The sequence below is a fragment of the Chionomys nivalis genome, chromosome 13 (genome assembly GCF_950005125.1).
Source record: "Chionomys nivalis chromosome 13, mChiNiv1.1, whole genome shotgun sequence".
In the NCBI taxonomy this organism is placed as follows: Eukaryota; Metazoa; Chordata; class Mammalia; order Rodentia; family Cricetidae; genus Chionomys; species Chionomys nivalis.
Window position 1 is genome coordinate 48235449 of NC_080098.1, and position 23063 is coordinate 48258511.

Consider the following 23063-nt stretch of genomic DNA (forward strand, 5'->3'; position numbering starts at 1 on the left):
GCTCCAATGTGGGTCTCTGTCTCTATCTCCATCCATTGCCAGATGAACCCATTCATCATTTTGGGTCTAGGTTATCTCACTTAGTAAAGTGTTTTCTATTTTCATCCATTTGTATGCAAAACTCAAGATGTCATTGTTTTTTACTGCTGAGTAGAACTCTAATGTGTAGATGTGCCACACCTTTTTTATCCATTCTTCCATTGAGGGGCACCTAGGTTGTTGCCAGGTTCTGACTATTACAAATAATGCTGCTATGAACATAGTTGAACACATGCTTTTGTAGTATGATAGGGCATCTCTTGGGTATATTCCCAAGAGTGGAATTGCTGGATCCTGAAGTAGGTTGACTCCCAGTTTCCTGAGAAACCACCACCCTGATTTCCAAAGTGGTTGCACAAGTTTGCATCCCCACCAACAATGGATGAGTGTTCCCCTTACTGGATGTGGGAGTTTTTAAACCCAATTCAGAGGTTCACTTTTCAACTTGTGCTCTTTTCTATAGACGTACTGGATTGGGTTTACCAGCTCAGACTTTGGCTGGTCTAAATTATTGTACCAATGCTTATGGAAGACGCACTTCTAATGAGCAGCGTCAAGGCTGTGTTGAGTCTTTTATCAATACATCACTATTGTTTCCAAGGATGCTCCCTTGGCTTCCCTGAACCTTTCACATATTTGATATTAGTCAGTGGGAACCAGTGGAGTTGAAGGAGAGGCTGACCTTGGCTTGCAAAGACGTTGGATTTGCAAACTCGTTCCTGGCTCATTCTGCTGTGAATGCTGTTGATGGTTTCAGGCAAGTCAGTACAATTTTAGATACGCCAAACATGGGATTAATGGAACCAACTGATTTGTGTAATGTCAAAGTAGGGTCAAGAGAGCAAGGAGGGAGGGGAGGACCATTTCCTCCTAGCCCTGGCAGCTAGGGCTCCCCAGAGATTTGCATGCATTAAATCAATTCCTTCCTGTTGTTTTTTAGTGTCTTTTTGTTTTTTAAAGGCACTCTCACATACCCCAGGCTGGCCTCCTGTGATGCTGAAGTAGGTCTTGAACCTTTTATCTTCCTGCGTCCACCTCCTGAGTGCGGCTAGGATTATGCTGCAGCACCATGCAAGAAGCAGAGCAGAGAAGTAAACTGATTAGTCCTTGTTAAGATATGAATGACTGCTAGCCAAAACAATCGTATGCAATAATTAACTTTCATAAAGAATTATCTAGAAATTATACTGCTATACAGGCATAAGTTCAAAAAGTATAATAAGATTAGTGGAAAAGTCAATAAAACTTAAGGAAGTCCTTCTGAGACAAAAAAGAAAAAAAAGCAATAGGCCTCCCCCAAAGCTGAGCACTAGGTTGTACACATTAATCCTTTTAACTCTCCATTGTTCTCTAAGCCCTTTTCTAGAGGCTTTCTGCCTGCTTTGCTTTCTTGTCCAAAAGTTGGGTTTGCCCCTGGTGTTTTTCTGTGAGTGAAGAGCAGGGAGAACTGATTCCATGAGCCTGACAGAAATTGGTGTGTGTGCCTTAGACTCAGCCACCCACTCACTCACTCTCCACCTACTGGGTAGCTGGGAAGACATCACCAAGCCACGAAGTAGGATGGACATCTTTACAACCCACTGCGGGGCCTGCTTTCCTTCTCTCTGTAATACACTGGCTTAGAGGATCGGAACAGCATCACAACTGACCGTTCTTAGAATTTGAAATGCCATATGGGGAGGCGGCCACATAGCTGCCTGTCCTGAAGATTTAAAATGGCAGATGAACAGCAGGAAAGCAGAGGCAGTGGGTTCATGGAAACCCATTAGGTGAAAGCTATTTCTTCATAGTAAGCATAACTATTCTGTAGATTTAGTTTTTAAAGTTTTTTTTTTTTTTTTAATTCTTCATAATACACAGTGTAGCTTGGTCTCAAGAATGGATTGAGGTTGTATCTCTGGGCAGGAAGGCGGGCCTTTCTAAGCTGTCCCAATGACTGAACAAAGACACAATATCACCCCTCTCATGAGCAAACAAAATGGGCCTAATTATCTGGACAGGAACACATCCCTCAAAAATCTGTCTGTTCCAGTATTCCACTCCCTGGGGACTCTGGGGACTCTGCCCAACCAAACGGCTGACCCAGCTTTCCTGCTTCCTGTGGACCCTCTCGGTGTCCCTTTCCAGCCCATTCCCATTCCCCTGTTGTCAGGAGCCGTGTCCCCCCAAAATTTACAGGAAGCACCACCGTGAGGAGTTTTTGCAGAGGGCTTCACTTCTCAATTGTATTGAGAATAGTCTTATTGACCAAGCCTATCCCACACCCAAATTAACTGTTAATAGAGAGTTATCTGTTAAAGGAACCTGCCTCACATTCCAAACTATCTAGAGAACTAGGTGGGTCACCTTGTGACTTCCCGACCAAGGAATCTTGACCTGACCCATCGTAACCTCTTGGACGTGAGGGGCGTGGACCACGTGGCAAGACCCCGTGCCCCAGCCCCCTAAGCTACTCATCCAGGGGCTATATAAGCTGTAACCATGACCCTAATAAACGGAGGCTTTGACAAATACGCTTAGCCTCCTTCCTGCTTATCAGCCTATGTCTTTCAGGTGGTGCCTGTCCGTGACCCTGGAATAACTGGCCAGCCAGGCGGGTTACAAACCCTAGACAGAGTAACCCGTCGAGGCCGCTACACCCTGTGCCAGCTGCCAGTGCCTGGTGCCATCCTTTACCTGTGACATGAATTCTAGTTGGTCTTAATAATAAAAACCCAGAGTCAGATATAAGGGTTAATGCTGAAGATCAGAGAAGCAGAGAGGCCACCCAATAGAGAGACCTTTTACCATCTTCTACCAGTGCTCAGTCATATGGGGCTATCTTGTCCTCAGACTGTCTCCTCAGACTTCATCCTCAGATGCAGGGATGATCCACAGACTGCAAGTGTCTCCACCAAACCTCAGACTGCACTGAGCTCCTGTTTTCTTCTGCCTTATATTCCTCTCTCCACCCAGCCATATCACTTTTGTCTCCTCTTCCCTAGTGCTGGGATCACCTTTGAGTGAGTTCTGTTTCTCTTTTAGACAGATTCTGTGTAGCCCAGGATGACCTTGAACTAACAGAGATCCCTCTGCCTCTGTCTCTCGAGTCCTAGGATTAAAGGTGTGTGCCACCACTCCCTGACCTGTAGTGGCTTAGCTCTGCACTCTGATCTTCAGGCAAGCTTTATTTGCTAAAACATAAACAAAATATCACTATATTTACCTGTGAACTGGCTAGCCAGGAATTAAGTAGGCAATCCACACTCTCCTTCCTTACCCTCCACTGCAAATTCCTCCATCTCATCCCTAGTTCTATAGCAGACCACTTGCTGGGCCTGCCCCCCGCCCCCCCTTTTCCTGTGGACATCACCAAACCTGGTGACAGACTTAGCTTTATTCCTGTCTCTTGACCTTCTCAGTTCCCCCCTTCTAGACCATTCTGGCTCCTCTGTGTCAGCTGCCCATAGCTAAAACACTGTCTATCTGGAAACTCAGTAGCCACACTGGTCTAGAAATGTTAGGTGATCTTCACTTCCCTTCCTCTCCTTCACTGCAAATTCCCCAGTGGCATTCTGAGCCCTGCAGCAGACCACCTTCCGGGACCTGTCCTCCCTCTCTATCCGTGTTCCAGGAGACTCTGCCAACCTTGCATGGGCCCAGATTTCCTACTTCTGTGAACCCTCACAGTCCTCCTCCTAGAACACCCCCATTCCTTTGTGTCAGCCAGGGATACCTAGAAACGCCATCTACTTGGGACTCGCACTGGCCATACCTGTCAGGGATCAGAAGCACTCCCCCACAGCCACACTTTCTGAAGATCCAGAAAGGGCAACAGAAACCAAGGAACCAAACCCCACTCAATAAAGACAAGACCAGAGAGCAGAACCCCAAATCACCTCAATCATCCCAACCCTACATGCCTAAACATCAACCTTAAAACCAGAATCATTAATACCCAAGACTATAATGTCTTCACCAGTACCTAGCAATCCCACTGCAATAGGTCCCAAGAAATGTGTTATAGCTGAGGCAAAAGGACTTCAAAATGCCAACTATAAAAATGTACAATGATCTTAAAACAGACATTAATAATTCTCTTAATGAAATCTATGAGAACAAAAACAATCAAGCAAAAGGGAAAAAGAAACAGTTCAAGACTTGAACGTAAAAATAGACTCTCTAAAGACACACAAATGGAGGTAAAACTGGAAATGAAAAATGAAGGAAGTCAAACAGCAACCTCATAGGTAAGCCTCCCCAACAAAGCACATGACAAAGGAGAATTCCAGGCACTGAAGACAAGGTAGAATAAATGGATACCTTAGTCAAAGAAACATCCAGGACATCTGGGACACTATGAAGAGATCAAATCTAGAATAATAGGAATGGAGAAAGGTGAGAAAACCAGGGACAAAGACACAGAAAGTATTTTCAACAAAATCATAGAAGAAAACTGCCCTAAAGAGGGAGATGCCCATCACGGCACAAGAAACAAGCAGAAGACCAAACAGACTGGACCAGAAAAGAAAAGCCTGTGTGTTCTAGAATCTCAAAAGAAAACAACACGCTGGAAGACTCCCTAAGAAGAATGGAGAAATTCCGCCCTCCATTGTGAGTGTAGACTCCCCCTGCTAAACCCACCCACTCCCCGAGGTCTAACCCTGAACTCCAAGGCTTTCCATTTCCCTCTTTCTGGCTCCCATTTCAGGCACTGGTTACAACCCTAAGATGCTTGCCTGGCTGTTCTGTTCTGTATTCTCTTTCTCTAATGCCTCCACCCCAGGACGCTCTCCAAGATTTCCTTGCTGGTCCTGACTGCTTCTTTGACTCCAACTCAACAAATGACTTTCTACCCTCGTCTTTCTAGGTTCTCTCTTCCAGAAGCTTCCAAGGTCCCTAACTTGTCTGTGTTCTTGTTTTTGTTGCTGACATCCTAATAAATTTTCCCTCTAGGTTCCTTCTGAGTCTGTTTTTAAATTTGAGAATAAGGACCTTGAGAGGGGACTCTGTGTTCCCTGATAAGGCACTCCGTCTTTTAGGAGACATTTATCATCTGCCCCCTGGAATACTGCAGGGCTTACAGTAGTAAACAAGATGATTCGGAACAGGACTCTCCTCGAGCAGCTGGCAGACCAGTGGGGAAAACAAATATGTCAAGATGATTAAAGTGCCAAGATCTATATCCAAAGTTCCAAAGCTACTAGCAAGGTTGGGACGGCATCACAGAATGTGGCACGTGGAGCAGACCGTGTTTGTGTGTGGATACTAATGACTCCGCAGTGAAGGGAAGTGAAGGGAAAGAGTGTAGAGCATACAAGCTGGGCGAAAGGGACAAGGAGGTGAAATGGGAGAGCTGGGGCGTCTTTTAGGACAAAGGAGTCTTTCTTGGAAGCTAGTGTCCTGGACATTTGATGACCACCAAATGCTGCCCTGAGCCAGTGACTTTTGGGTCCCTGTTCTGTGGTTTGGGAGAATGAAATCCCCAGATGGCACAGGGTGAATTTTAGAGGGTTGAGATTCACAGGAGGGGGTCTGTCGGAGCAGAGTATCCATTCCTATAGCCCTAATATCGGACAAAGAGACACAGGAATGAAGCGAAAGCAACTTGGCAAGGCGAACGACTTCTGAAAATGTTTTTAATCACCCAAACCAAGGGATCCAGCACACAGAGGTGGGGTGAAGATCACTTAGTATTTATCCTATCACCGGGTGGTGACTCTGTGTCTCCCCCTTGGTGGGAGCCTGACCTAATAAACTGACACAATTGGATAACTCAGAATTGGGGCAAAGGGGAAGGGTAGGATAGAGTCAAGTCTCAGGAATGCCTGGCATCCAGGGCTTGGGCAAACAGACAAATACACAAAAGTTTCTCAAGACCAGAGAGGTGGATAGAGACTATGAGCCCTTGGTGAGCCAACCGTCTTTAATAGGAGAAGCAAAACAAAGAGCTCGCGTTTCTCACAAGTCTTTACTGGACTTAGGGGTCACAGCCTGTGAACCCAGCGATCCAAGTTCAGCTGTTTATCGCCAGTAAATCGATTTAAGAAGCCAAATTAAAAGTCAAACAGAAAAGGAGATTCATTCAATCCGGCCACAGGGTCAAGGAGATCCAGTGACCCTTCTAGAACCCTTCTTCATGGTCCTGACTGGAGGGGAGAATTTAATAGGAAAAAAGATATGTTTTTGTCAAGGCGTGGTTCCATGGCCACCAGTGTCTCGGCTCCTGGTCTCTCCTGTGAGGGCCCTGACCAGCCATCTTTCTCTAGGACACAGGCTGCCTTCAGGGCTTCAGCTATTTCCTCTTACAATAGGAAGATTCCTGAGGGAAACTGTCATTTCTTCAACTTCATTTTTGCAATAGTCTGATAGCCAAAGAAGGAAGCATACAACATCTCTTTGGAAGGTGTTCATTCCCTCTAGGTAGGCCAGTTCCTCTGGGAGCCAAGGAAGGAGGAGAGGACATGCTATTTGAATGAGTATGGAGGTCAGCCATGTGGCAGTAGCTCTGTAGTAAAAGCGGGAGGAAGGGGCGCCAGAGAAAGAGTAAGGAAGCCCAGAGCACTAGGTAGAGTTTACGTGGGTTCTGGCTAGCACCCACAAGAAAGACAGAAGAGCAGGAAAAAGCAAAGTTCTGTCTCTCAGAGGGAATCAGGGCTCAGAGAGATAGGCAGACCTGACAGAACCCCAGGACTCTCCTGGGGCCCCAAGGGTCAGGAATTCTGGGAGGAAAACACATTGTCTCTTACATTAAAGGGATAAAAGTTCCTGCTGTGTCTATGGCTTCTGGTGGAGCTGCATTCCCAGGGGTGGTCCTGCTTTATTGATTTAACCAGGTGGCTGACCTGCCTCCTGGCCTGCCTAATTTTTTGTTTTGAGATAGCTTGGAAAGCAAGGCCTCTACCAGGAAAGAGGAATCACTTTCCCTAACTGGCCTCCACAGGGTTCTGATCAAGGTTACTTCTGCTAACAACAAGAATGGAAACTAAACCCTCAGATAGGTCAGATAGGAACAGTCACTCTACCTACTGAGGAAGGCAAAGGGGCCGCTTAGAAATCTGCCTTTGATTTTTCCTGGGGAAAGGGGAACAGATATCTATCTACTCATGCTAATCGGGCATCAATAACAGATCAAGTTCAATATGGTGAACCAGTGATCTTACTGAGCTCACCTACAGGAGTATGGGTGATGGGTTACTGACAGGAGCACCAGTGGTGGCCCCAAAACAGCTGCATCATTGCTACCTGCGTGAAGATGTCATGGAAGATGCATCATGAAGCCGCACTTTCATTAACTACCACTTCTGGTTTTATTCAGGGACCTTGCACAACCTCTTGCAGTATGACAGGCAGGAGAAAGCAGTGGCTGCAGTACCAGGTTAGGGTTGGGATCCTTCCCTTTTTCTGTCATAGAGTTCTAAAACCATTGCTATGATGTAGTCTTACCCATCACTGCATCACTGGATTGTCCTGCTTGGTTCATTGCCATGGTTACTGGGGCGAAGGTTCTCTCTGTGCTGAGGTGATTATGAGATGTCTGCTTCATGCATTGAGGAAAAAGCCACAGTGCAGTAGGAATTTCTCCTGCCTCGTATTCATGTTCTCCCTCCCTCCCCCCTCTCTCCCCCACAATTTTTTTTTGATGTGCTCCTAAGGAAAAAGTATACATTTTCAGACTCATATAAGTGAACAGTTTGATTATGTAAAACCTAGCATGGAATATTTGCAGGAGTCTTTACAGAATTCCTTCCCAAGCACCTGCTTATTCCTGAAATTCCTAAGAATCACTTCAAGCTCTCACACTCTGTGACGACATGTCTTGTTGGTAAATCATGCCTACTTTCTGCATTTGACATTCTTACTGCACAAATGGTCATTTTACAGGTAAGCCCTGAATGACCTAGGGGAAATAAACACCCAGACAGTTGCAAGTTAAGGAATAAACAGTTTTACCCTGTATATGGTGACGAGCCATGGAAAGAACACGTCCCCAGTGACCTCAGGGGACACTGGGATGTGGATGCCACTTCTATATGGGTTCAAGTTTGTGTGTCCCTGACTGGCTATGAATAGTAGTAAACTAAGTGAAAGACACTATTGGGAGGTTGTATTTCCAAAGAAACAAGTGAGCAGCCAGGGACAGAGTTTAGAAACTCAGTGCTCATGTTGTATAGAAGACGGGGCTTGCTATGTCAGATTTCATGAGCATTTTGGCTCATGGGCATAGCTTGAGTTTTCACTCCCATTCCCTCTGGAACATGTTGCTCTACACACAACTTCAAAACAGTCTGCTTAGCTTTGTCTCCATCAGGGGTATGCATTTTACTATTGTAATAAGTCACAGATACCCTTCAGACACTCTAGTGCAATGGTTCTCAACCTGTAATTCCTTGTCTAACAAGGCCAATTCTCTCTCAGCCTCAACTGATACTTTCTTGGACTATTTAAGTCCTTCTCAGTAAAGCTTGAAATAAAATACTTAGCCTTTGAGTAGTTAATCCAGTTGTGGGCCATAGCTGGTTAATATCTCCCAGCAATTTTTGAAAATCAGTAAGAGTTTGTGATTGATCTCGCCTGATTTGTACTTTCTGTGGTTGAATTTTTGTAAATTATCTTATATCCTAGGTAATTAACAGAATCTCCTCTTTGTATTTTTCAGGAGCAACTTGTACTTTCCAATAGGGAAAAAATTTCTTTACTACTTCAAACATTTTTTCTAGGGTATCTGAGTCTGAATCAGCTAGTAAGATATCATCCATGTAGTGGTAAATTATAGATTGAGGAAACTGTTTACAAATTATTTCCAATGGCTGTTGTACAAAATACTGATACGAAGTAGGGTTGTTTAACATTCTTTCTGGGAGAATCTTCCAATGGTATCTTTTAATTGACTGGTAATTATTATAAGGAGGCACTAGGAATTTTTTTCTATCCTGTTCTTGTAAAGTGATAGTAAAAAAGCAGTCTTTTAATCAATCACTGTAGTAGACCACACTTTAGGTAAAGGAAGGCAAGGGAATCCCAGGCTGCAAACCACCCATTGGCTGGATCACCTTATTTATAGCTTGTATCACTCTCCATTTTCCCAGATTTCCTTTTAGTGACAAATATAACAGAATTCCAAAGATTGGTCGATTCTTCAATATGTTGAGCGTTTAGCTGTTTCTGTACCAGCTGTTTTAGTGCCTGCGATTTTCCATGTTGAAGGCCATTGCCTCACCCAGACAGGTTTGTCAGTTAACCATTTTAAAGGTAGGACTGTTGGTCCTTTGAAAAGTCAACAGCTGTTGTGCCTTACTTATGCACAACCTAAATGATTGGAGACTGTTCTTGATAATACCTTTTACTATTTCTCTTAGAAGCATTCTTTATTTTATACTAGTTTTATACTTTGATTGAAGGAATGCTAATCTATGTTTTCCATTGTTGTAACAAGTCATGTCCCCATAAACTCATTGCTCTGTTGGCCACATATGGATTTAACTTTCCTATCTGGCCTTCTGGCCCCATACACTCGAATCACCTTGTAATTGGTTTCACCTGAGATAAAGTTCCAATCCCTAGAAGTTAAATATTTATCTCCTGAAAAGGCGACTCTGGATACCAAGATTATGGTGAAATTATTACATCCACACTTGTGTCAACCAAACCTTCAACTGCAATGCCATTTATTTATATTTTAAGCTTTGGTCTTTCCATCATTTATAGAAATTTGCCAAAATACTTGTTGTATGGTCTCTTTTTAAAATTTTCTTTTATCTACTGAAGCTTTTCTGTTATCCAGAGCAGTATGTTTTTTAACAACAGACATTAAGTCTTTTAATTGCTCAGAGGATGCATTTCCCCAATGCTGATAGGAACGGCTGAACCTAATTTGATAATGGGGCCTGCAAGAGGCCCCACAGGGTGCATGCTGATGGCAAAGGGTTACCTTGATTGTCCCTTGTTGATCTACTTTCATTAGATGTAGATCATTCATTATGCCTTTGCCATACCTTCTCCCTATTCCAGAAAGCTGGGATCTTCTGTTTGGATTATCTCTAGAAAAAAAAAAAACAGTTTCTAAGAATGCCTTGCCTACAATCCCTTTTCAGGTGACCTTATTTACCACAAGGAAAATATCTGATTTCTGATTTTTCTTAACATTTTAGAAATCGCTTCTCCTATCTACGTATCATCATGAGGGTAAGATTCATTATTAGCTGTATATCAAATCTGTTCATCTATCTAGGTGCTGATATTGCCTTTAAAAGTTTAATCACTCTTTTGTATTCTGAATTAGCATTTTCAAAAACAGAGATTAAATTAATATTTGTCTAATTTATGGATCTTATATTATTCTATTTATAGCTGAAGACAATCTTCGTAAAAAAATCAGTGAAGGCTTCCTTTGGACCTTGTATAGTTTTAGTAAATGACTCAGTCCTCTTTTCTGATTCTTCAAACATGTCCCAAGCATTAAACACCTCCATATGACATAGGGCAAAGGTGTAATCATCAAATCTAAACTGTCTTTGCGGATCAGCATACTGACCTTCAAGAAGCTGGTCTTGGGAAATATCAACACCTCTAGTTTTATTTCATTGTTTTATGACCCTAGCTTCCTGTTTCCATCACGTTTTCCATTGTTACTTCCAATATTGCTGTAGCTAAATCTAAGTCTTGGGGAATAATTCTATTTCAAGTTGCCCATGAATTTAACATCCGCTTCACATAAGGTGAATACATACCATATGAAATGACAGCTTCCTTAAATCTCCTCAAATCTAACATTCCTACAGGATTGCAGTTAACTTTTACATAACCTTGGGGCTGCCTATCATCTGGTGAATGTTGTTATATGGTAACTTAATAAACTAGTGTTGGTTTTCTAATAAACTTGGGCCACTCCTCTTCATTTTTATCATACCATGGTGTAGTAGGTTCTGATCTAAATTCCTCTGTCGGTGTGTGAAGACTTTTCTTCATTTCATTGGTAGGCTTTTCTAAGGCTTGTATCTTATCAATCAATTTTTCATGTTTGGCACCAATATCAAACCACCTTTTAAAGGATAAAATATGAGTTACCAAACTATTAATAATTATAATCAACATTATGTCAATCCGCTAAGTCGGTTATTCCTTCATTTGTTTTGTTTTCATTTTCAGTCCAACTGTTGTGGAACCATACAGAGTTTTAGCTCCCTGCACCATAATATTCCCCATTCTTAGGGTGGGAAAGATTTTTTTTTTAACAAAACCTAATTTCCCCTTAACAATTAGCAGGTGCCTCACCAGATCTATGGACTTCTCAGATTTTCTACAGCAGCCATGGTAGAACTCTGTGGGGGCAGCCAGCTACAGTAGCAGTACTCAACTGTGTGTGGTGGGGTGGGGAGCAGTGGCAGGAAGGACCAGATGGGCTAAGTCCACTCATCTCATCTCTGAGACCTGAGACACATAGGGCTACTCAGGGTGGGCCAATGATGAGGTGGCCCCTGTGTGGTGTCCAAACAGCCAGGCTAACCGCTGTGCTGCACAGGCTGGGCCTCAGGCACCTGCAGCTGTTCACACACAACCTGGACGGAGGACAAGGAGTGAGGGTTGGAGTGGGGGGACTGAATGACAGAGCCAGTGGCGGCAGCTGTGGCTGTGGTCAGGGAGTATTGGTCGTGGGAGTGCTGTGGTGGCTCAGTGAAGTGGCGGCTTTAAAAGCTGCCACGGGAGCTGCCATGGGTTGGATGCCAGATGAAGCCTTTACTTATTTACTTATTGTTCTATTATTAATAAAATCTTTGGAGTCAGATATTGGGGGGGGACCTGATAGACCCAAAGAGTGGTGGAGGAACGATCAGTTGATCCTAACTCTCCACATTAGTTAGATCTAAAAGACCAAGAATCTCTCAAGCCCCTCCTTATACCTTCCTGTGCCCCCTATCTTGGTCCTCCAAAGTCTCTTTGGCTAATTCTGGTCAGCTAATTACTGACTCCTCCTCAAGGTGCACTTTATTGTCAGTTTTGAGTGTCAGTGAGAACAAATACCCCACAATGCATATATAAGAGAAACTGAAAATGGATTAAGAAGGAAATGGGGAGAGTTTCATTAAAGTCTGAGAAAACAACTGGGCAGACAAGCTGGAGGTCATGGAAGCTTCAGGGAGGAAGGACCTAGCTAAGAAAGAAAGTCAAGAATTTTAAAGGTAGAGACAAAGAAGCAGACAGGTTCAGGCATGGAGATCTAGAAACGCCCCAAACTCTGGGGGACTTCACAAAGGATGAACGTAGAGTGTCAGGGCAAATGGCTTAGGGACGCTGGACAGTATCTGAAAAGGGAGAAAGAAAGAGAAGAGGAAATGTTACGACTTGGAACTCAGAAAGCGAGGGTCCCAGTGACTACATCTAAGAGGGGCTTCTGAATGTGCATATTTCAATGAGATAGTTGTCTCTCCCATCTTAACATGCCTTCCAAGTATGTGTGTTATTGTCTTAGTTAGGGTTTCTATTGCTGCGATGAAACACCATGACCATAAAGCAAGTCAGGGAAGAAAGGATTTATTCAGCTTACACTTCCACAGCACTGAAGGAAGTCAGGACAGGAACTCAAACAGAGCAGGAATGTGGTGGAGGCCGGAGCTGATACAGATAGAGGAAACCTCCTTACTGGCTTGCTTCCCCTGGCTTGCTCAGCCTGCTCTCTTATAGAACCCAGAACCACCAGCCCAGGGATGGCCCCGCCCACCATAGGCTGGGTCCTCTCCTACTGTTAACTAATTGAGAAAACGCCCTGCAGGTGGATCTCATGGAGGCATTTTCTCCACTGAGACTCCTTCCTCTCTGATGACTCTAGCGTGTGCCAAGTTAACATACAAAATCAGACAAAAGTTGATGATTCTTAAAGTTTCAGGGACATACAGTTTTCTGAAGGATGGTTTCCTATCCAGGTAATAAATTGACCCATTTGTATTAACGTGTGTGTGTGTGTGTGTGTCTGTGTGTGTGTGTGTGTGTGTGTGTGTGTGTGTGAGAGAGAGAGAGAGAGAGAGAGAGAGAGAGAGAGAGAGAGAGAGAGAGAGAGAGAGGGCGGTGCATGCCTGCAGAGTACATATGTGAATGTCGGAGAACAATCTGGGGCATTGGTCCTTACTCTTTTTTTTTTTATACAAACTTTTATTCAAAGATAATTCAAGAAAGACACATATTGGTCATCTTTAAAGAGATTAATAGAAGATCTCAGAAAAACTATCTGCTCAATACACATGGTTACTCACCCACCTCTTGAGACAGGATCTCCCACTGTCTTGGAATTTTGCTACCTAGACCAGACTAGCTGGCCCTTGAGCTCCCAGGACCCACATGTCTTTACCTCCCATCTTGTCATTACTGGGAATCAATGTGCATCTTATTACACCCAACGTTTTACATGGGTTCTGAGGATCCACACTCAAGGTGTCTTGTTTGCATGGGAAGTACATTTTAGCGACTGAGCTATATTGCAGCCCTCATTTAGACGACCTTGGTCTATAGGAGACAACAGTCTTTTGGACAGTTTCTAAAGTCATGTGTCTCTCTAGGGTGTGTGACTCAGCTAGCTCCTCATCTTTTGACAAAAGAAATAATATATTATAAAGGACCTAAGGAAAAAATACAGCCGGGCAGTGGTGACTCATGCCTTTATAATCCCAGCCCTCCAGAAGCAGAGGCAGGCAGATCCTTGCGAGTTTAAGAATAGCCTGGTCTACACCCTACTGACTGGGAGAAGATATTCACCAACCCCGCAACAGACAAAGGTCTGATCTCCAAAATATATAAAGAACTCAAGAAACTAGACGTTAAAATGATAATTAACCCAATTAAAAAATGGGGCACTGAACTGAACAGAGAATTCTCAACAGAAGATGTTCAAATGGCCAAAAGATATTTAAGGTCATGCTCAACCTCCTTAGCGATCAGAGAAATGCAAATCAAAACAACTTTGAGATATCATCTTACACCTGTCAGAATGGCTAAAATCAAAAACACCAAGGATAGCCTTTGCTGGAGAGGTTGTGGAGAAAGGGGTACCCTCACCCATTGCTGGTGGGACTGCAAACTTGTGCAACCACTTTGGAAATCAGTGTGGCGGTTTCTCAGAAAAATTGGGATCAACCTACCCCTAGACCCAGCAATACCACTCTTGGGAATATACCCAAGAGATCCCTTATCATATGACAAAAGCATTTGTTCAACTATGTTCATAGCAGCATTATTTGTAATAGCCAGAACCTGGAAGCATCCTAGGTATCCTTCAATGGAAGAATGGATGAAGAAAGTGTGGAATATATACACATTAGAGTACTACTCTGCAGTAAAAAACAATGACTTCTCGAATTTTGCATGCAAATGGATGGAAATAGAAAATACTATCCTGAGTGAGGTAACCCAGACCCAAAAAGAAGATCATGGGATGTACTCACTCATAATTGGTTTCTAGCCATGGATAGGGGGCCACTGAGTCTATAATTTGTGGTCCTAAAGAAGCTAAACAAGAGGGCAAACCCAAGGAAAAACATATAGTTATCCTCCTGGCTATGGGAAATAGACAAGATTGCCGGGCAAAAAATTGGAATCTTGGGGGTAGGGTGGGATGGGGGTAAGGGGAGATGGAGAGAGAAAAGTGTGAAGGAGAGGATGAGGGGAACTTGGGGAAACGGGATGATTGGGGATATAGGAAGGTTGGATAGGGGAGCCGGGAAACTCATATCTTAGTTAAGGGAACCACCTAAGGGTTGGCAAGAGACTTGAACTTGGGGTGGCTACCAGATGCCCAGGGCAATGTCCCCAGTTAGTTCCTTGGGCACCTGAGGATAGGGAACCTGAAATGAACCTATCCTATAGCCATACGGATGAATATCTTGCATATCACCATAGAACCTTCATCTAGCGATGGATGGAGATAGAGACAGAGACCCACACTGGAGCACCGGACTGAGCTCCCAAGGTCCTAATGAGGAGCAGAAGGAGGGAGAACATGTACAACGAAGTCAGGACCACGAGGGGTGCACCCACTCACTGAGACAGTGGGGCCGATCTATTGGGAGCTCACCAAGGCCAGCTGGACTGTGACTGAAAAAGCATGGGATAAAACCGGACTCTCTGAACATGGCGGACAATGAGAGCTGACGAGAGGCCAAGTACAATGGCACGGGGTTTTGATCCTACTTCAGGTTCTGGCTTTGTGGGAGCCTAGACAGTTTGGATGTTCAACTTCCTAGATCTGGATGGAGAGGGAGGACCTTGGACTTTCCACAGGGCAGGAAACCCTGACTGCTCCTGGGACTGGAGAGGGAGGAGAAGAGGAGTGGGGGGAGGGGGAGAGGGGCGGGAGGAGGGGGAGGGAAATGGGAGGCGGGGAGGAGGTGGAAAATTTTTTTATAGCCTGGTCTATAAGAGAGTTCCATGACTGGCTCCAAAGCTACAGAGAAACCCTGTCCAAAAAACAAACAAAAGATTACAAGTCTACGATAGCCATGCTTTCTCAGGAGCCAATAGAGTCTCCTTAATAGACCTCAGGCAGAGCCTGTGTTCCACCTTCCTCCTTCCCATAAGCTGTTACAAACATCGGGAGAGGCAGCTGGATTGTGATAGTGTCTCCTTCCTTAACATTAGCAGGTTTCAAGTAGGATCTGTATTAGTTACCAGACTTGTTACTTTGACAGACGACCTGACAAGTCACTTAAGGAAGGAAGGGGATGTTTCGGCTCGTAGTTAGAGCACAGGATGCTATCATGAGGAACACGAGGAAGCTATTTACACTGGATCCGCAGTCAGTGGATGCTGGTGTCCGACAAGCTCTCTATTTTATGTGGTCCAGGATACCAATTGATGGAACAGTGCCCAGACAGTTGGGGTGGCACCTTTAACACACCCAAAAGTTTGTCATTTCAATGAGTCTACATTCTGTCAAGTTGACAATCTGTTGTAAGAATCAAAGGGTTAATTATGGGATTATGGTTATGAAGAAGGGGTCCCTCATTCTATGACCTTCAAGCTTTCTGTCTAATTGGCCACTTAACACTGCCTAAGCATATGCTCTAGAAATTAAGGGGGATATCATAGGTTTTATCAATTTATGAGATTTCTTCAGAAAATACGATCCAATCTCTTTGTCAAAGAGTAAAGTTTCATTACTAGATTTGTAGCTGAGAATGAAAATTGCTCATTTACAACTGGAACTTAAACTTTTAACTTTTATCTTCTTTGGATTTTTGTTTCCTCCAGGTGCATTTTGAATAGTGTCTGAGACTAATCGACCCAGAAAAGCAAAATGATCCTCAACTCTTCTACTGAAGATGGTATTAAGAGAATCCAAGATGACTGTCCCAAGGCTGGCAGGCACAATTACATATTTGTCATGATTCCAACTCTCTACAGCATCATCTTCGTGGTGGGAATACTTGGAAACAGCTTGGTGGTGATTGTCATTTACTTTTACATGAAGCTGAAGACTGTGGCCAGTGTTTTCCTTCTGAATCTCGCCCTGGCTGACTTATGCTTTTTGCTGACTTTGCCACTGTGGGCTGTCTATACCGCTATGGAGTACCGCTGGCCCTTTGGCAATCACCTGTGTAAGATCGCATCAGCGAGTGTCAGTTTCAACCTCTACGCCAGCGTGTTCCTGCTCACCTGTCTCAGCATTGACCGCTACCTGGCCATTGTCCACCCGATGAAGTCTCGCCTCCGCCGTACCATGCTGGTGGCCAAAGTCACCTGCATCATCATCTGGATGCTGGCTGGCTTGGCCAGTTTGCCAGCTATTATCCACCGGAATGTGTATTTCATTGAGAACACCAATATCACAGTCTGCGCTTTCCACTATGAATCTCAGAACTCAACCCTCCCCATAGGGCTGGGCCTGACCAAGAACATTCTGGGCTTCCTGTTCCCTTTTCTGATCATTCTCACCAGCTATACCCTAATCTGGAAAGCCCTAAAGAAGGCTTACGACATTCAGAAGAACAAGCCGAGAAATGACGACATCTTTAGGATAATTATGGCGATCGTGCTATTCTTTTTCTTCTCCTGGGTTCCCCACCAAATATTCACTTTTCTGGATGTCCTGATCCAGCTGGGCGTCATCCGCAACTGTAAAATCTCTGACATCGTAGACACTGCCATGCCGATCACCATCTGCATAGCATATTTTAACAACTGCCTGAACCCCCTGTTTTATGGCTTTCTGGGGAAAAAATTTAAGAAATATTTCCTCCAGCTTCTGAAATACATTCCCCCGAAGGCCAAGTCCCACTCAAGCCTGTCGACAAAAATGAGTACGCTTTCCTATCGCCCTTCGGATAACATGAGCTCATCAGCCAAAAAGCCTGCATCTTGTTTTGAGGTAGAGTGACAGGTCCAGAGTCTGCTGGTGAAGCTGTGACAGAAGCCAGGGCCGCATGCAGTTAGATGGCACACTACCAAAGGAACATTCACCCCTGCCTAGGATCTAAGCAGAACATGCATTCAATGGACTGTAGGTATTTTCTAAAAACTCTGAAAGAAAACTTTGACAAGAAACCAAGCAAAGCCGCTCCTTGCCGCATCTTGCAATAGGTGATGGCTGCCCAAAGGAAGAGTCAGGAGCCATATGGATTTGTGGGTTTGGAAAGCGTTTGCTGGCAGAAATGCAATCTCCTCAGTCCCCTCTTGCTATGTTCCTTTTGATTTCCACATGAAGGTATGTAGAGCTTGTTGAATGTTTAGAAACAAGAGGCAGGAGGTCAAGATTATTTGTTCTGCTCAATGTCCAGAGGGCAAGGAACCTTTTTTTGATCCCTTTAGTCATTAGTAACAGCAGCCTGCTTGTCCCTGTTACTGCACTTATCAGGCAAAGATTTCCTAAGCTGTAGTGATCATGTTTCAGGATCCCTTTGTAAATTTCAGTCAGTGTCTTACTAATGTCCAGCGACCCCAACCAATGCCAGCTAGTGGTGTATTTATGTAGCAGTGTTACCAAAGTCACACATCAAAGGCAAACTGCTTGTAATTACTGTGACTTCCTAGGTTCTTCAGCTTTACTTCACATGTAAGAATTGTATACTGTCGGTGGTGAATAGACTATAGATCATAAAATCTGCCTTGCTCTCTAAAAAAGTATATATTCTCTACAGCTCTAAACTGTCATTTGGTGAAAATCTGGCAATGTTATGTTTACCTCAAAATAAAGTAATTTTATTGTAATGTATCTAATCATTATTTAAAATCGAAGCTTGTCTATTTTTACAATGACATGGATATAAGTACAAATGTATTTTTACTTTGTTTGGTTTGCTTGATGGTTTAATATGGTTAGATATAGGATTTCTAGCCCAGAAAAGATCAGAAGGAACTAGATTTTTTACTGAACAACATGAGACAGATTTCACCATTTTTAATTTTTTGAAGTTTTTCATACAAAAACAAAAATATTTTCATTGCTCATAACATTAAATTAATACATTGTTTTACTCATAAGATTTTAAATAATCAAATGCCTCTAGTTATCTGCGTGGTATTGCAGGAAATTTAGAAACTCTAGAAAGCACAAGATACTAGTCATATTTAGTTCTTCAATACAAAAACATGTTCATTTCAGTATTGTAGGTCACATACTTATACTATTTTTGTACTCATCATATATACATACATATGTAAATTATGATGTTGGAGTCATAATGTATAAGCAATTCTATACACAGGTTTGTCCCTCCTCAGTGACATTGCATAGTAGCTAGTATCCTATTAAATGTACTTGCTCAAACATACCTTATATAATTAGGAAATCACCAAATTTGGAACATTTACCATTCTTCTAAAAAATTTGTTGGTATCAAAAATTGCACTGTGCTGATCATTCAAGTATATGAATCTGATGAACCCTTCTCACTCCAAGAAGCAGTAGAACCAATGATACAGTTGTAAACATTTTTCATATTCTAATGTATGTGGCTAAATATTTTCCAGAAAACATAACACAATTTATCTGCCACCAGCTATGTTTGGCTGTAGCTCATGACAGCCTCAGCATAGAGGAGTTTACTTGCTGTAAGAATCCAGGTACTTAATACAAGGGTAGGGAGCAAACTAGGCCAGAATGCGCCCATGGGGCAGCTAGCTCATTCTTTACCCTGGAAACATTCATTGTTCCTACCCCAGGCATGCCGGGGTGTCCATTCTGGTCCAGTAAAATGTGCAAAGGATTGGTCAAGATTTAGAATAGTTGTTTGTAGTATAATAATTAGAATGGTTGAGAGATGTTATGGGCAAAAAGGTTGTTCAGAGACATTGGTGGACAGGACAACATCAAATCATCTCAGTCATATTCTTGGAAATAAATGTGGTTACATGTGCTTCATATTAATTTTTCTTGTCTTATTTTAAATTTCATTAATACATTGCTGGCCACTTATTTCAATTTTCGTTTGATTTAAAAAGGATTGTGTGATAGTTTCAGTGAAATACCCCCTATAAATTTCAGGTATTTGAATACTTGGTCCCCAGATAGTGGCTGTCTGGGCAGGGGGTGAGGTGGAGAGGTGGAGGGATTAAGAGGTGTGACCTTGCTGAAACAAGTATGTCACCAGGGGTGGGCTTTGAGTTTCAGAAGACTAGAGCCATTTCAAATCACTCTTTCTGCTTCCTATTTATGGATGAAGATGTGAGCTCTCAGCTGCTGCTCAAGAAACCTGCCTGCCTGCTACCATGCTCATCACTAAGATGGTTATGGACTCTGATCCTGTAAGCCCCCAAATAAACCCTTTCTTCTTTAAATTGTCTTGGTTATGGTGTTTTGCCCTTGCCATAGGCTCAAAGCAGTTCTTCATTCATTAACCAATAAAAGCAACACATAGACCGAAGGACCTCCCACATCATATCATAGCAATAGAAGAGTAACTAATACCGATTTTCCTCCAAACATTAAATTCTACTTCATCTCAAATGAGATACCATGATTTAGTTTTTTCATGTACATATTTTAAAGTAAGTGCACTACTTGCTTTTGGAATATCTTTTAAATATGCAACATCCAAAGACAAAAATTCCAGGTTCCCCATGAAATGCAGGAGCTACATATACTGCTTTATTCCTCCATGAACTAATCTAATTTTCAGTTGAAAATTCATTTGTTCAGTGGGGCGGTGGTGGCGCACGCCTTTAATCCCAGCACTCGGGAGGCAGAGGCAGGCAGATCTCTGTGAGTTTGAGGCCAGCCTGGTCTACAAGAGCTAGTTCCAGGACAAGAACCAAAAGCTACGGAGAAACCCTGTCTTGAAAATCCAAAAAAGAAAAGAAAAGAAAAGAAAAGAAAATTCATGTGTTCATCAATTCAGTAAATGTTTTATGTTTACCTAGTCTGTGTTGGGGCTATAGAGTTGTGTAACTCCCAGCTTATAATAGGCCTTTCCATAGTTTGCAAGGTAGGCAAGTAAGATGTAGCTGGATTGACAAGCCGTAGTAAAGCTCAGAGTTTTTATGTAATGCATTTTCAGCTCTTCATAACTTTATGCACCACTGCATTTTCCCTAATAGTCCACAGCCACCTGAGAATCAAGGGAGGAGAAAGCAGGATCAAGTAGGTCAAAAGTGAAGTAAATGAAAACAAGCCCAGGGAATTCCAGATATGCGTATGGCGGACAAGATCCTTGAAAGTAGAGAACAAAGTAAAAAGAGGCTGGAGACAGGCAAATACTGCTTCAGATCATGGGACAGATGTCATAGGAGGACCACACACAGATGTCTGGGACCCTGAAATTATATTAGATTTAGGCCTAGACCAACAGGAGGAAGAGGAAGCTAAAATGTCAGGGAGAGACGCAAGCTATAAACAATGGTATGGCCACAACACAGCTGTACAGATTTTACATAATTTAGGTTATGTCGTATAATAGGAAAGCATCCCTTGAATGCAGAAGGCACCAAAGGGGTTAGAGAATAAGTGCCAAGGGAAAAAGGAAATGATAAGGGTGGTAGGATATTCCAGGCAAGGAGCAGAGGATTGGATTTTCAAAATTTAAATTTCTTACTGAGTCAGGTCCAATATGTGGTTGCTAATGAGAGGTCTAGCCTAGTGGTAGAGTGTTTGGATAGCAGGCATAAGGCCTCTGTTTCTTTCATGATTGTAAAATCAGTATCTATAATTGTATTCACTTATGTATATTTATGTAATAGAATTCTGTGGGATTACCTGTAGTGCCCTGTCCTATTTGAATGGAAATTTTTCATGTCATCTGAGGACAGGACTACTTTAGAACAAGCCATGTTCCTCCCTAACTCCATTTCTAGGCCACAAAAATGGGTGTAGGTTTGACATGTTTCATTAACAGTTTTATAAAGATAAAGTAGAGCAGAACCCACTGAGGCTCATCCTTCTGCAGCCTGAACATGCACCCAAAGAAACCATATACATTATTTAGTGAAACATCCATGCTTATAGAATAAATACAACATGCTGTCTAGATAGTTTCCGGTGACCTGAATGTATTAACAGGAGTTGATATACCCATATACAGTATATCTACTTAAATAATATTAATTATGGAAGATGATGGGCCCTGCAGAAGTTAAGCCTAAGCAAGGCAGTTGAACCAAGGTTTCCACACATGTGGCATATTTTTCTCATTGACTTCTTCCTAACAAATGCTCAGATGAGATGTGACAATTATGAAAGTATCTGTTGAAGAAGAACAGCAGTTCAAACCTGGCTCTTCATCAGTTTCTTGTAGAAGGCTGAGTCTTGCTCAAAATACAGGTATGTATCTAGGACTAGTTGTGTTTATTTCAAAATCATACTTTTATACTTTGATCTACAAATTTGAAGGAACTGAAGAGCTCTGGAGATGATATCATTTATTAAGTCTCATTTGCTTTGTGTGACTTACCTGTTGATAAGTTTTCAATCTTTCAAAGTATTTTACAAATTGTCAAATGGAATAGATCATACATTAGGAAAACAGAAAAACGCTTGCATCTGTGAGATGCAGCTTTGGACAATGTTTCCCATTCATGAGAGTAATGTTAACAGAGATGATGGGAGCTAAGGTCACAGTGGAGTCTTTGATTCTGTATATGTCTGACTCCCACCTGCGGAGTCCCAAAAATGTGGGTCCATGTCCATCTTGTCTGAAGGTCAGAGAGTTTTAGCTTGATCAAAGTTGTTTCAAAGTGTGGCTACACATTCTGAACTAAGGTGTGTTCACTTGGTCTCTTTGACAAGATGGCCCACAAGGGTAGATCCTCTCCACCCTGACCAAAGGTCAGGTTATTCAAGCATACTTCTGCTCCTTCTTTTGAAATAAGAGGATTGACCTTGGGAGTGGTTGTCTTCAGGATACTTGGTCTGGGGTGGGTTCACTGCCTAAACAACAGAATGCTAATGACTTGATGTCTCAAAGTGTTGAAGCAAATAACTGTTCAAGTCCTTTGTATCATGTTAAAGCAGTCTTTTGTCTTCTTCCCCTGTTGTATTGAGATATAAAACTGTATGGAAAAATAAATGCAGGGGATTTCAGTATTCGCTGTAACTCCCTCCTAGTACTATCCTATGTTTGCTGTTTTATTTTTTCACTCACATCTTTGTTCTCTTTATTATTTTTCTAATTCTCATGCCTCTACTTTGGTAAGTAGTATCCTTGTCAAAGATGGGTCCCCAACACCATTTGTGTCTTTATGGATGGTAAATGATACAGCCAACATTCATGTTTCTTTTAAAAATTGTATCTTTTACTTACTATGTGAATAAGTGCAGTTATGCATGCTTGATTTTTTTTTGTCACAGTGCATTGTGGAGGTCAGAGGATAATTTGGAAGAATCAGTTATCTCCTTCAACCATATAGGTGCCTGGGTTTTGAACTCAGGTTCTTGGGCGTGGTAGCAAACACTTTTATCCATTGCATTGTCTCATCAGTCCCAGATCCAAGGGACCATGACTAAGATCTACAAGTGTGGTTGTGATTGATAAGAGTTCCCCTTTTCCAGTGTCAAGCACATCATCCATCGGGCCATTTAATAAAGGTTCTATCATCAAAGTTCCACAATCCCTCGGTTTATACACAAG

At 42.6% G+C, this 23063-nt stretch overlaps 1 protein-coding gene across 1 annotated transcript in view; it reads left to right on the forward strand.

Moving 5' to 3' along the window:
• LOC130885854 (type-1 angiotensin II receptor A) overlaps positions 1–18264 on the forward strand; it is a 41752-nt gene extending 23488 nt beyond the window's left edge. The window contains exon 2 of the mRNA XM_057787656.1: positions 16255–18264. Within this exon, the coding sequence (XP_057643639.1) occupies positions 16301–17380 (1080 nt within the window). The 5' untranslated portion in view covers positions 16255–16300 and the 3' untranslated portion in view covers positions 17381–18264. The remainder of the gene's footprint in view (positions 1–16254) is intronic.
• The last annotated feature ends 4799 nt before the right edge of the window (positions 18265–23063 follow it).